The 13,209-nt window shown below is 37.1% G+C and overlaps 2 protein-coding genes across 15 annotated transcripts in view; one reads left to right on the forward strand and one right to left on the reverse strand.

Annotated features, from left to right (window-relative positions):
• LOC110831726 (trehalase) overlaps nt 1-8,906 on the reverse strand; it is a 49,112-nt gene extending 40,206 nt beyond the window's left edge. Inside the window, exons 1-2 of one of the 6 annotated variants that reach the window (XM_087349359.1) lie at nt 8,771-8,906; nt 5,407-5,528 (exon numbers count right to left, since the gene is read on the reverse strand). In XM_087349359.1, the coding sequence (XP_087205485.1) occupies nt 5,407-5,423 (17 nt within the window). In that variant the 5' untranslated portion in view covers nt 5,424-5,528; nt 8,771-8,906. Of the gene's footprint in view, nt 1-5,406; nt 5,552-6,152; nt 6,429-8,734 lie in introns of those variants that run through there. The other 5 variants (XM_087349356.1, XM_087349360.1, XM_087349358.1 and 2 more) reach the window with 5 other exon arrangements.
• The window catches only part of LOC110831725 (IQ motif and ubiquitin-like domain-containing protein), a 39,941-nt gene that overhangs the window by 19,073 nt on the left and 7,659 nt on the right, over nt 1-13,209 (forward strand). For 3 of the 9 annotated variants that reach the window (XM_022068056.2, XM_022068049.2, XM_022068057.2), the window contains exons 1-6: nt 6,487-6,764; nt 6,944-7,032; nt 7,243-7,449; nt 11,263-11,705; nt 12,016-12,642; nt 12,991-13,143. In XM_022068056.2, the coding sequence (XP_021923748.2) occupies nt 7,391-7,449; nt 11,263-11,705; nt 12,016-12,642; nt 12,991-13,143 (1,282 nt within the window). In that variant the 5' untranslated portion in view covers nt 6,487-6,764; nt 6,944-7,032; nt 7,243-7,390. Of the gene's footprint in view, nt 1-6,485; nt 6,765-6,943; nt 7,033-7,242; nt 7,541-8,900; nt 9,083-9,550; nt 9,657-9,902; nt 10,059-11,262; nt 11,706-12,015; nt 12,643-12,990; nt 13,144-13,209 lie in introns of those variants that run through there. The other 6 variants (XM_087349352.1, XM_022068050.2, XM_087349349.1 and 3 more) reach the window with 6 other exon arrangements.

Here is a 13,209-nt window from a genome sequence, read left to right on the forward strand (position 1 = left end):
TTATTTTAATTATTCTAAATGGATAATTGTCACATAGTCATTAATTAGTTCATATTTGCACAGTAGTGTGGAACCACGTCGCCACAAGACAGTGTTCACAATAAAGTGTTATGTAAATAAATAAGAAATTGTAAATAAGAGATGAATTAATACGAACTGTTTTAAACCAGTTGTTACTAATTTCTACAAAAATATTCCTTACGAAGAGGAACAAGGCCACGCGGAGTCACAACCCAGAATACCACAATCAGCAAACACAAAATGGGGCCCACTGTCCTGTATGGATTCAAAAGTACCCCTCAAACAGCGAATCCTACATTCACATCATCAACAAAATTCGAACCCGGGATTCTAGTTATCATAAATAACATTTAAGAATTCGGTCCGTACCGCGAAGAAAACACAACATTTCACCATTACAAAGATCAACTGGTTAACCCTGTTTAAGGATTTAATCGCTGTTTATTCCGAGATTCAAAGGAAATCCACAGACACTCGATTATTAAAGCACGTAGCTACCACCAGATTCCAAAATTTTAAACTAGGTGTTTTGAAATTTGTGACTGTTCTTAATGTTTTTCGACACGTGACTTCCATTTTAAAAAAAGTCCAGTGTCCCGTCAGACTGAGGTACTCTTATACACAGTTTAACTGCGTCGCGAAAACAGAACAGTAACATGTTATAAATAAACTCCCGACATTTCAGGTAGCCACTAGCATCGCTCATAGCCGAAGCTCCACTATGATTAAAATTTGACCTATCTAAATTTAAACTCCATCTTATGCCAGATCACAGACCATACGCCTAGGTATCGTATTACTTTTTTTTTGTAAATGACGAACAAATGGCACATGTATCAGATTCGAAGTTCTCAAGACGGTAAAAAATGTCGATGTTATTCCGTGTTTTAAAGCCCTCGAGACATAAGCAACTTATCTTCAACGCTCTTATCTATCTGCAAGTCCAGATGGCGTTACAACTCAGAAGAATAACATCTTTCTATCACGTAACACCTCGACTGTCTGTCGAAAAATTGTTCTCCCTGTCTACAAGCCTCTTTAAACTCCGGTGAAGTGGCAATCGTCGGCCACCACCGAATCCTATCCTCACAGATGACATCATAGTAGTCAGTCAGGGCCGATTCTAGATAAAAATTTTAAAACAACAAAACGGTTTGGCGATCGCTAGGAAAAATACGAACTTCCTCAGTGCTTAATTAAGCACCCCCGTCACGAAAACGTATCGAGGAGAGGAGATAATTTCCATGCATTCTTAACTGAGGCGTGCTCCGGGTAGTATAACATCGGGGGATAATCTTCCTGTACCCACTGAAAACGATAGGTCGGCCCCATATCCGATGTGGGCGTGGTGGCACCTCACTACCGAAAATCAAATTTGGGTACGTCACTCTCAACCTGTCATGGCTGGCTGACGAAATTAATGTCAAATTAAATACCGAAAATGTCTCAGTATCTGCAAAAATGACCTATAGACTGCAGCGTGTCAACGCTTGGGGGGGGGGGGTGTTAGACCCTGCGAAATTCAGAAAATTACGAACGGCAGGACAGAACGAATTTTAGGTGGAGATTCAGACACACACAACCATAAATTATGTCGTCTTAATGGTGTTGGGCAAGGCCGTGGTCTAGGCAACACGGAGTTTTCCTCCGTGGCATCCCAACAATTACTCCATTCACACACAGAAGAAGGCAATGGCAAACTACTTCTGGATCATCTGCCAAGAACGTATATGAACAGGTCCCAGTCCGAGAAAAGGATGGAAGGATCCTGTTCATATGGACCTGTCGTCAGACAGAACACTAAATAAAATAATAATAATGGTGTATCAGGGAGTTGCGTGCACAGATATAATATACCTATGGCTGAATAAAGAAATGAATTTTCCTGTATTCGTCTGATAAAAATTACGTCTTCCTTAGGAAAAAAGGTAGATTACCACAGTCAATATCTAGCATACAAAGCTTATCGCTCAACCAGCAGATATGTATTATCCTATTAAAAACCTTGACTCTTAACATGAATAGAAACAAACTTTGATTCGCTTAAGCAACCTTCAGTTGTTAAAAAATCAATGGGCCACGTTTAATAACGGTGTTTCCATTACACTGCACATCTACAATTCATACATTCGGATTTCGAAATAATTCTAAAGCCAAACGCCGCGAAAATAAGAAATTACAACAAACACAATGGTTCCACTTTGCCATAATTATAATTTAAAATAAAGTTGTGGCTTTTACTCGGGGTCATGGTTTGTCAATTCTTAATCCTCCAAGGCCAATTTCTAGTTCACTTTTCCTTATTTACAAAACAACGAAAGATACTCAGCTCATTTGTAGTATAAACCATGTCCCTGCTTCGTAATAACTTCTGAACCAACTGACGGATTTACATCAAACTTGGTATGGGCCGAACATCACTGTACTGCCACAGGAGTGGGCAATTATTTGTACCCGAAACCATATAAAGCTATTTTGAAACGGGGGCGAGGACCTCCAGAGAAAAATTAAGTACGAAAATTCGTCAAAAACCGGCAAAGATTTGAGATTTCTCGTGGTGTCTCCTGGGTTGTTGCGCCGTGCAGTCCGGTAGATGTCACCACTGTCAGGGCGATGAAGAACGTAGCAAGCACATGACAGAGACGTAACAGCTTAACGAATTTTTACGTTATTTTCGTTAAAATTAGTTGACATTTTCCACTTTTGGTCATTGGACCCTGCGTATGGTTTATTTTTAAACATCTTATTATAAATGTTTTGTGATCAATCTCCTAAAGCCGAATGCCTGAACAAATTGAATGAGATAGACGGAACAGGAAGTGGGGGGGGGGCGGAGTGAGACACGTCTAATTTAAGGGGGGAGGGGGTGAGAACAAATATATTTTCCGCGCTGCTCGTCCTTCTGATAAAGCTAGGTTCATATAAAAGTAAAGTACGGAAGTCAGCAAATATGTCCTTCTGTGTCAGCAATTTTAATGCTGATCTCAGCCACGAGAGCGTAATAAAACGAGACATTTAAGTTCTCGCCACAATACACGGGTTATTACGGATTCGTTTTGGTAAGTGTCTGCGTTCAGGTTAAGCAGGAAGTATTTTGTCTTTTTGTAGGATGCAAATCTTTTTGAGCATATGTCGATAACCTTGTCACTTTATTTTCAGTACTGCAAAATTAACGCAAGTTTTTATCAGACCCGGAAACACTGTCATCCAAAAACACAATTAACTCGCGGTTACGTAACACTACTTCAGTATTTGCTTTTCGAAATGTCTCGCGGTTCCACTTCACTCAACACGACCTTTACGAACAGAAACAAATACGGAGCGAATTTAATTAAAAATGGAAAATACTACTTCTAGTCGCTTCATGACATCAACGCGAATTGCCAAAAATCCTACGCCTCAAACGCGATGATGAGATCCAACTCACAGAAACGTGAACGATAAGGCAAATATTTTGTTTCTGTAAAAAAATCATTTGCATGCATCGAGCAAACGACATTTATATTACAAAGGTGATAGGTTCTAATCTCGATAAGGGCTCCCCCTTTCTGCTTTTCGTAGTTTTCCTCAGTCACTACAGACGAATTCGCTACGGCACAAATAAACAATGCACCTGATACACAGTTGTTAAATAACTTAAGATTTATATGTGGAATATACCCAAATACTACGTAATTAAAACGCTGTTATGGTGTATTCCAAGCTCCGACCGCCTTTATCCACACGAAGAGCCTCGGAACGTACTGAATAGGACCCATGAACCGTTCTGTATGATGATACTGACTGATCGAACATTTTAAAATGAATTTATAACGTTTCAAACACAAATTCCACACACACACAACGAGGCACAGATCGATTCGTATAATTAAAATAACGAGCTGTGACAGCTCAGTCGGTGAGGTAATTAAGCGAAGGGTTCGGTTCTCGGCAGGACAGTGTTCGTCTCTTCGCCACAACGTCCAGACTGGTTCTGAGGTCAACTCAGCCTCCTATCCAATGGCCCGTGGGTCATAACAACTCACCTCCGTAAAGTGACAAGGTTAAGAAATCGTGGTGTTATACCTCTACGCCCCCATACGCCTGCACGGCATCATGGTTAAGCACCAGAGACTACTTTAGCTTTAAACTTGAAAAATGACAGAACTGGTTCAGAATCCAGAGAAAACATCTGCACGTCAGAGTGTTCCAAAGTGCTCAGGAAATATTATGAATGTTCTGGACACGATCCAATGTAAACTTACAATTTCGAGAACATTCTTTCACTTCAGTACGTGTTAGCACCTGAATGAGGTCATTTTTACTCGTAATGAACACGACATTGCAAGATCTATTGATCATGCCAACTGGAATAACAAATACATAAGAATGCATTTGCCCTCGCTGATCGTCCACGAAACAAAAATACTTTTACGTAACTTCTTAAAAATCTAATGGAAACGTAACGAAGGAAGTCAACGATTCGATTATTACGAATAATAACCTATAATTACGACAAATCTTAGCCCTGAAGATGGAGGCGGTAAGTACCTCTGATAAATCAGTCAACTACTACGAGACTACGCGCTGCAGTATACACACAAAAAAAAAATGAAGAAAGAAAAGGCTACCATCTTTATGACGTGTATGACTCCTGAGGTAATCCCACAGCTGGTCAAGGAATTAGCTGCATTTTAAGGTTCATTGCCAGAATGTAGGGCAAAACCATAACAATCATAGCAAAAAAGCAGTTCAATTACAGGTTTCCACTGGTAACGACACTTACGTGGTCCACTCTACTGAAATACGTAAGCTGCTTAAGACACGGCCCATTGTGTGGTGACGTCACAGCAGAAAATGTACACACAAATTAGGAGACGTATCTATTAGCTCAGAACACTTAAGGATAACCACGTAGCGAATCTTAATAAAGACAAACAACAATCGATACCTGTTGTGTAGACAGACTGCCAACCTAACTTGGCGACAAATAAACTCTTCAAAATTACGACAAAATTCGAATATTTAATAATGACGTCACCATATTAAAATTACACTCGCAAATAAATATAGATATCATATAAAACCACTGTGAGTAACACAAATCCCTAGTTCCACAGTCAAAATCACAAGGAACAAGAAAATGCCCAAAAAGTTTTGGAACATTTTATGTAATAAAGCAAAAAAGAAATCTGTGTTAACAAAATCCACTTCACTTTACCAATTTACATATTCTACAACAGACAACATTTGAATTTGTATGACAGATAACTAAGCGTTGCAATTCTGAGGTTTCTGACGAGACCATCCCGACACGAGGCACAAATACTTATAATTACAAAACCACCAGCAATTTCTTGTTCCATTAATACATAATCAAGTGTAAATAAACATGAAAATACTCACCACGATTCATCTTCCATATTTCTATGTGCACTGTCTTCAAAATATCACGTGGCGGTGGCTGCATTGCTGATTTCCAAATTGTTACCAGGCAAGTTTCAAACTGCATTGGATTATGATCTATGCTGCAATAATTTAATAATGTCTCCTGGTAACAATATTCAGATCCACTTAGTGATTAATCAGATCCAAGAGGATAAATAACTACATAATTAATGTGCATGGTGATATTCTGCATTATAATACCATGTGGATTTGTTTCAGAGGAAAACAATGCCTCTATTTCCAGGACTGAATATCAAATCTCATGATTAATATAGTAAATTTCTTAAAATGAAATTTTGCCCAGCTTTATTTATATGAATCAGTTTGTACTTAAGGGCTACCAATTCCCACAAGTAAGTACTTTCATGTGCCATGTGCCAGAACTTAAATACTTGTTTGGTATGCTTCATATTATAATAATTATTATTATAAAATTATTTAACTGTAATTATGTATAACTAAAATCAAAAAGAGAGATCTACAAATCTATTTAATGGAAGAGGACACATTTGGAATGGAATCCAATGTTTATGTCCTATGTACAACTGTAGTGAGGCTAGGATGTGCTTACTAGTGAAAAAAATGTTCATTTCCTGTTCTCATATTTTAAGTATTTATTGGCATGCTTAGCTCACATTTCGATAGCAAATGATATTCTTTCCCGTTAATAAAACAAATTTTGATCAACAATTTTTCGTACTAACCAAATCCTGGTGTTGGAGATACATTCAGCTTCCAACATACATCCTAAACAGTTGATTGCACTGCTGTTTCCAATACCCACAACCATATGATATCACGAGCAAATGTTCCACTAATAATGGCTAATGGAAAGCCTGTTTGAAATGCAGAAATCATATTTTGTTAGGCGTACAATATGTTGCTTGGTCAGTAAATAGTATTCAATCCTACATAATTGCAGTTCCTAACCACAGTTCCCAATATTCGCTCCTTGGACACAATATAATTTCGTGTACTTGCGCTCCATCTGTCCGTATCTTATAGAAACAAAACTGAGCAAAATAAAAAAATCGACGTTGGGTTATGTTGGCAACCTGCCTATAATAATCTTTAAACTCGTTATAATTAATTCCCAATGTAATATCACGACAACAAATCTGCTATTCGCTCATTTTACGATGATGCAACAACTTCTGAGGCTGTGTAACGTCAAAGTATATGTGGTTGGATTATGCCATTTGCCTCGATTTAACAGGCATGTTGCCAAAATAAACAAGTTACGTCGTTCTTGTCTGTATATTTATTTTTCGCATGTGAAGAACCACAGATTACCCAATATTTCGAGAAAGAAAATAGTAAGTCTTGTAAACAATGTAAAGGGGGCCCAATTCAGCCGAATATTCTGATAGATACAATTGTTGGAAAGGAAATTTTTGCTGGATTTCCTTGACTGTCCCAGGTGAACAAACTCCATGTGACAAGTTAGCTTAAAATGACCTGCCATAACCTCACTGTATACATACTTTGTCCCCAGGTTACGCAGACGAGCAATTCTGACATACTTTCATGTCCGTAATGGAATTAAATACTAAGGACCAGCAGCAGGTAGATATGGCTGAAGTGGTAAGTTGCAATACTCGTGAAATCTGAATATGCTTGTAGTTTTGGAATGCAAGTATCACTAGTCCACAGCCTTTGTAAGATCACTGACATATTGAGAATGTACTAGTTTAAATTTAAACTGAAATTAATCTAAGACTGAATGCTGTCCTTCAATCTGTAATGTTTCTGATTCTATATTTTCACCTATCTCATAAGGAAAATCTTTTGCAGTTGAATCTACGAAAGATGATGAACTGTTTGGAGCAGCATAATGGTTTGCAACTTGCCGATGCTGTTCCTAGTTTAATGGAGGTGCTGAATATGAATTGTGCAGCCTTTAAGTCTCTGAACATTAACTCACTTGTTCAGATTGGATATTATGTTATGGAAGAGGGCAATGTTCATCACAAAGAGAATAATGAATATATATCAAGACTGGTTAGTGTATTACTGAATTCAGTAGTGAATGAAAACAAAGAAATGAGAGTAATGCGAGATAAGTTTCTCTTTGCTGTCTGGTGCAGAACAGGTGAGATTGTTTTTCACTTCATATGTCTGCATTATTTATATTAAACAAAAGGTTTCAGTACATTTTCATGTAAGGTAAGGTGATAATTCAGGTTCTCATAGCAGGTAAATATGAAAATGACTTGTGTTCTGGGATGTTTCACCATATAATCTGGAATTTGTGGCCTATATACAATACTGTTAATCCTTTGGTTTTGAAGCAAATTATATCTTATAAATCAACTTTTAATTTCCATAACTAATTTCTAACAAGTGCCAGCTTTAAAGAATACTGTAATGTTACTGTTGATAATTGAAATGTGTTTTAATTAAGATATAAAAAAAAGAAAAACTCTGTGTTAGCATGCACAGAATGTTAGGTTAAGTAGGGTAAATTTATTTTTCATCAAAAGGGGCCTGGCACTAAATGTCCCAAAATAACATTCAGCTCTTAGATTTTGCGACACAGTCGAGTAAGCTATCTCAGGCACTTGTGGAATAAAATTAATTTTTATCTTTACAGATACAATTTCATTGCCACTTCATCTACACGAAAGAATAACCTTAAAATGGAAGTTATATCTCCAACGAATTATCCTAGATCTGATCGTCACATGTCATGCTGTACGTTATAATCAATATCAGCAATATATGGCCGAGATCTTTGCATCTCCAGATACGATCTTCTTCCTCGACATTTGCCGTCGATCGCCATTGATATTTCAAGCTACTATTATGATATTTACTACCTTTTTGATATATAAGAAGGGCTGTTCTGTCATAAGATCCGTAATGAAAGAATTTATAAAATTAGTGATGTGCTATTCAAAAGAAGGATTATGCGACTTGTTTCCACCAAGATACAAATTGCTTGTGTCTTTCTTGCAGCAGAACCCAGATTTCAGTGAACATGACGTGGAACTCGGTGAAATAAAGAGTAGTTATGAGTCTGATAATCTTCAACAGTTCAAAGTGCTGGAGCTTTTGATTACAACGTTTAGGGAAGACAAATATAGTGGTGTGGTGCTAATAGGGTGCTTTCCAGTCTGGTTACCTTTTTTGGTTAAGTACTATTTCAAGAAATATAACACAAACTTTTTCACAGACTTTCACTTCTGAAAGTATTTTTTTTAAAATATATAGTAAAGATGTTTATGTTATATTATATTAAGCATAAATTTTTACATTTGTAGTGTGGTCTTATAGCTTATGATACCTTGCAACATTGTAGATGGTTACCAGAGAAACTTACTTCTTCCCTCTTCAGAGTGCACAGGGACATTTGTTTGTTCTCAGATGTTTTTATATTTCTTACTGCTTGTGATTCCTGAAATTCCACACTGTTTCAGAAAAGGTGAACATAAATGTAATTTCTATTTGGCAACACACCTGTAAAGAATGAACATCACTTTTGTAATGGCTATAATAAAAATGAAATATTTATCAATATACAAGCATATAAACAAGTGATAATAGTACTACAGATAGACCTCGATTTACGCCGGGGATAAGTTCCTGGAAGAACCGACGTAAATTGAAACTCTTTTTATAATGTAAATCAATGGTAAGTCAGTGACATGCGTTTCCAGAACCCAAACATTGACGAGTAATATAATGGCATTACATTAAAGCTCTGAAATGACGTAAATAAAATAAAGCGAATTTAAAAAATATATTTTATTACATTTGCACTAATACCTTAGTAGACTGTATACTATTGTCAAAACTATGTAATTTGTATTTGTATTAGAAACAAGTATTGTATTTATGCTATGGCACGTTCTACTCCAACTGCGATATTTGAGGTTCTCATGGCGATGATATCGTACGTAATCTTCTGGCAATTTTACTCAGTGTATTGGTTGGAATTATGTGTGGATCTGTGATGTTGATAGGAATACACATAAAAATTAAACATATCACCCACCTAACATTTACGCCAACATATCTTACGAACATAACCAACTCCAAATCACATATTACTCCATATGATAAGCGTGTAGTGTCTATACCCACCGTCAGATGGGGACATGATTTGATGGCATTTCTGTTGCTATGAAACGGCTCACATAAACAAATTTATAACCTATACATCATCGCACAATATTGGAAGACATTTCTCAGGGTCCTTGCGGCAAGTATGGCTATCGTCGCTTATAACTATGACTCACAAGATTAGTTCTTTATAAATAGTTGTAGCTTTGTAGATTACTTGTTTCACAAATTTCACGCACATACCATAACACCCTTGCCACGTAACGTAACCGAACAAAATTTGAACAATTGTTGACGGATATCATATTACTGCACCTAATTTACCTGTTATATGTTTTAAATTAAATGTATTTTTATGTTTCTTTGTCGTTTCATGTACTGACACGAAGTCAATTATTCTTTGGACACAAAATCTCGTAGAAAAGTCGAGGTTCTCACGGCTTGTGACGACAATCTGCTGCCTTCCCCGTTGGGACACGTCATTTATTGTTGAGGGTTTCCATGGTTTCGGGGGAACGTATCGCCTCCGTCTTCAGGGTTGAAAAGTATACAATTTCTCTTCGTTCTATGAGGAGCAAATTTTCATATGAGAATAATTGCATTGTAATCGCTTCTCTTCGTAGAGAAGAATATTTAATATTGTTACAAGAACGTTAACAAATGAAACTTACAGAATGTCGTTGCCTTGCATTACGTTGGGAAGGTACAACCAGTCACGAGAGTTAAATAAATGTCGCGACTGCAGGTTTTACTGAAGGCTTCGAGTAACTTTTCTGCTACTGACAGACGAGGAGACCGCGGGCGTATTTGCTGGACCTTGAGAAAGACTCATTATTATTCACACATATTAACGACACGTTGAAAATATGCTAACTAATGACATTTATAACACAGTAACAGGCCTCTTGTACAAACCAATTAGCACACACTCGTGTCAAAACTAACGAGAATGATGACAACGTTTGGCAAAACGAATTGCAACTTACTGATTTAAAGGCTTCAGAAGTGGAGCCTTATACAAGAGCACCACAAGTCTTCGTTCAATAAGGCAAATTGTGTTCGTAACTCCTACGGAAATTTGGGGGAAAAAAATATTTCTCGCTTTATTAAAAGACGCTGTCAACAGCCCATACCATATAGCGATGAATTATATGATGATTCATGAATTGGAAAGGATATGGAAGGAAGTGGCGGTGGCATATTTTAAATTATTATCAAGACATTAGACTGCAGAGACTGAGGAATGCCACGTAAATCATCAGTCATGATTCGGAATTTTTGGTTCTCACGGAAGCGAGTATGAAGAAGACAGTCTTATGTGATATTGTGCCTGTCTCGAAGTTTACCAAAATTTCGGAGGTGCTTATTGCCTCCATCTTCAGGACGACGACTCGGTCTCCAGGACAGGATTTTGAACCCGGAACCTTCCTAATACGAAGCTAGAAAACTAACCATCAGGTCGTGATGTTCGGCAACATCATAAACGCCAGCCTTGTCTTTTAACACCTGCGTGACTTGTGTAGTCTATTTATGCACAGATGCTGGCATTTTACAAATAAGTGTCACATCTCTCATGTTCTTACATCAGTTAAGACCAAAAACCACTATCCTGACAGACTTATTTTTATTTTAAATTAGTAGGGATGCTTAGGATCCATTTCTAAATGTCTTGGTATAATGTGTATTCCTCCAGGGCTTTATCTTGTTAATGGATGTTCATAACAACAAATATTTTATTGTTTTTTGCAGTTATATTCTTAGTGATAAAATGGAAAGGCCAAACAATGATTCTGAATGCAATTATGCACATAAAAACCTCCAAAGAACTTCTGATGACTACACACTTAAGGAAAATCAATTGCCAATGGAAACTCCAAATGACGTGCAATCGTCAGGAAATTTGACCCCCACTGACGATCTGTCACCATGTCTAAGTGAAGACAGATCACCAATGGTGACACCAAATACAACTCAAGATTGGACGAACGAAGGAAATCCAGAAAGCACCACTCATCAGGATAAAGCAAATAACGAGATACGCTCGATTACGAAACATAATTTACGAGACGTCACTCAAGATTTCACGTGCCTTCAAAATGCTGAGGATACTCTAAAACACCCTGAAACAATAACTGAAAGCAGCATCTCGCAAGAATCTGAGCGTAGCTCATTTACCGAGGATCAACCACAAGGTACAGTATGTAATTTTAAGAATTCAGGAATTTGTACATTTTTCAATTTTCAAACTACCAATTAATTAGAAAAAAAAATCCTTTTCAAATATATCGTCAATTCCACTTTGCAAAAATACAGAAGTCAACTCAAGAAACAGGGTAAAACTATACAATATAGGCCTACAGTACATTATCAGAAACTTTCTGCGAGATGCAGACCAAATTTTTTAAAAGCCAGAGTAATATTTTCCCTCTCACAACGATAGTATAAATTTAAGCTGCAGGATTCGTACGTATAAATTTAATTTAATTTTCAATATGTTTTTAGAAACAATGGAAGATGAACCCACACAATTACCCTTTGAGCTATTGACAGCAGCAGTTCCAGGAATTGAAGAAGAAAAAATAAAAACTTTGTTTGCAGAACTTCCTAATTCAGTCAGAAAATACGAGAATTCGGCATACGAAGGAACCACGAAAGCAGATGTGACGGAGGAAAACATTCGAAATTCGGTTGATGTATCATTGCTTAAGAAACATGGTGATTCTGACTGGGAAAGGCCGTCAAGATATCAAAGGAGTAAAACTTTGCACAGCGATGAACTGAGATCAGACGCAAGGCAAGATATTTCCACTAAAGAAAAGAATGTTATGCAGCCAATCACAGTCAAGTTCCTTATAAACAAAATAAACACATTCACTTGTGCTTTTGAGGTACATACGTACATGAAAGATGTGAAAGCGACATTATCGAGAACCTTTCAATGTCAACCATCTGATCTACAATTGTTCAGAAATGGAGCAGTACTTTCAGACAATCTCGAAATATCAGAGTTGGGAGTTGAGCCGTACGGGACAGTGGAAATTGAGATAAAATCAAAGGGGTTTTTAAAAACTGAGAATATGTACGACGTCCCAATTGTGCCGGATGTTATCACGGTCAGAGTCGAATCAGGTACGTGTAATTTCCGTCTTCACACACGTAACACTTCATCTAAGCATGCAAAATATTTTTCCCATATTGACGATCCTAAAATATGACAAAACATGGAAAATCTGTTACGTTCACAGACGCTTATAAAAGTGACCAACCTCTCCACTTTACATCTGTAGTCACATTTTTTGCCAGAAAAAAGATCTGAGAAACCAGCATATAAGACAGAAAATAAATTCAATGACAATGATAACACATTGATATTTGTAGGAATTTCCATTCGTCCATCCTGCATCACTATTACATCCACGTGCACATGTGCGCATACAAGCATACACGCTCACTCAGATGAATTAATTTCTGTTGTAGCAAATGAAGAAGTAAGAGACATTGTGGTTGAGATTGAAAGCAGATGCATAAGAAAGCCATTTGTTGGAGGTTACAGACATAAAACAAGCGGAGCAGAGTATCATCACGCTTTTACGCAAACACCACCATTACACCTCAAGGTATCAGCAGGAGGTAATTAACGATGAGTAATAAAATTTGAGAGAAATATTGCTTAATGAATTTATATATACAAAGTAT

This window comes from Zootermopsis nevadensis, unplaced genomic scaffold (assembly GCF_977971745.1).
Source record: "Zootermopsis nevadensis isolate Lab colony 2312 unplaced genomic scaffold, Znev_1.0 Znev_ptg000016l, whole genome shotgun sequence".
In the NCBI taxonomy this organism is placed as follows: domain Eukaryota; kingdom Metazoa; phylum Arthropoda; class Insecta; order Blattodea; family Termopsidae; genus Zootermopsis; species Zootermopsis nevadensis.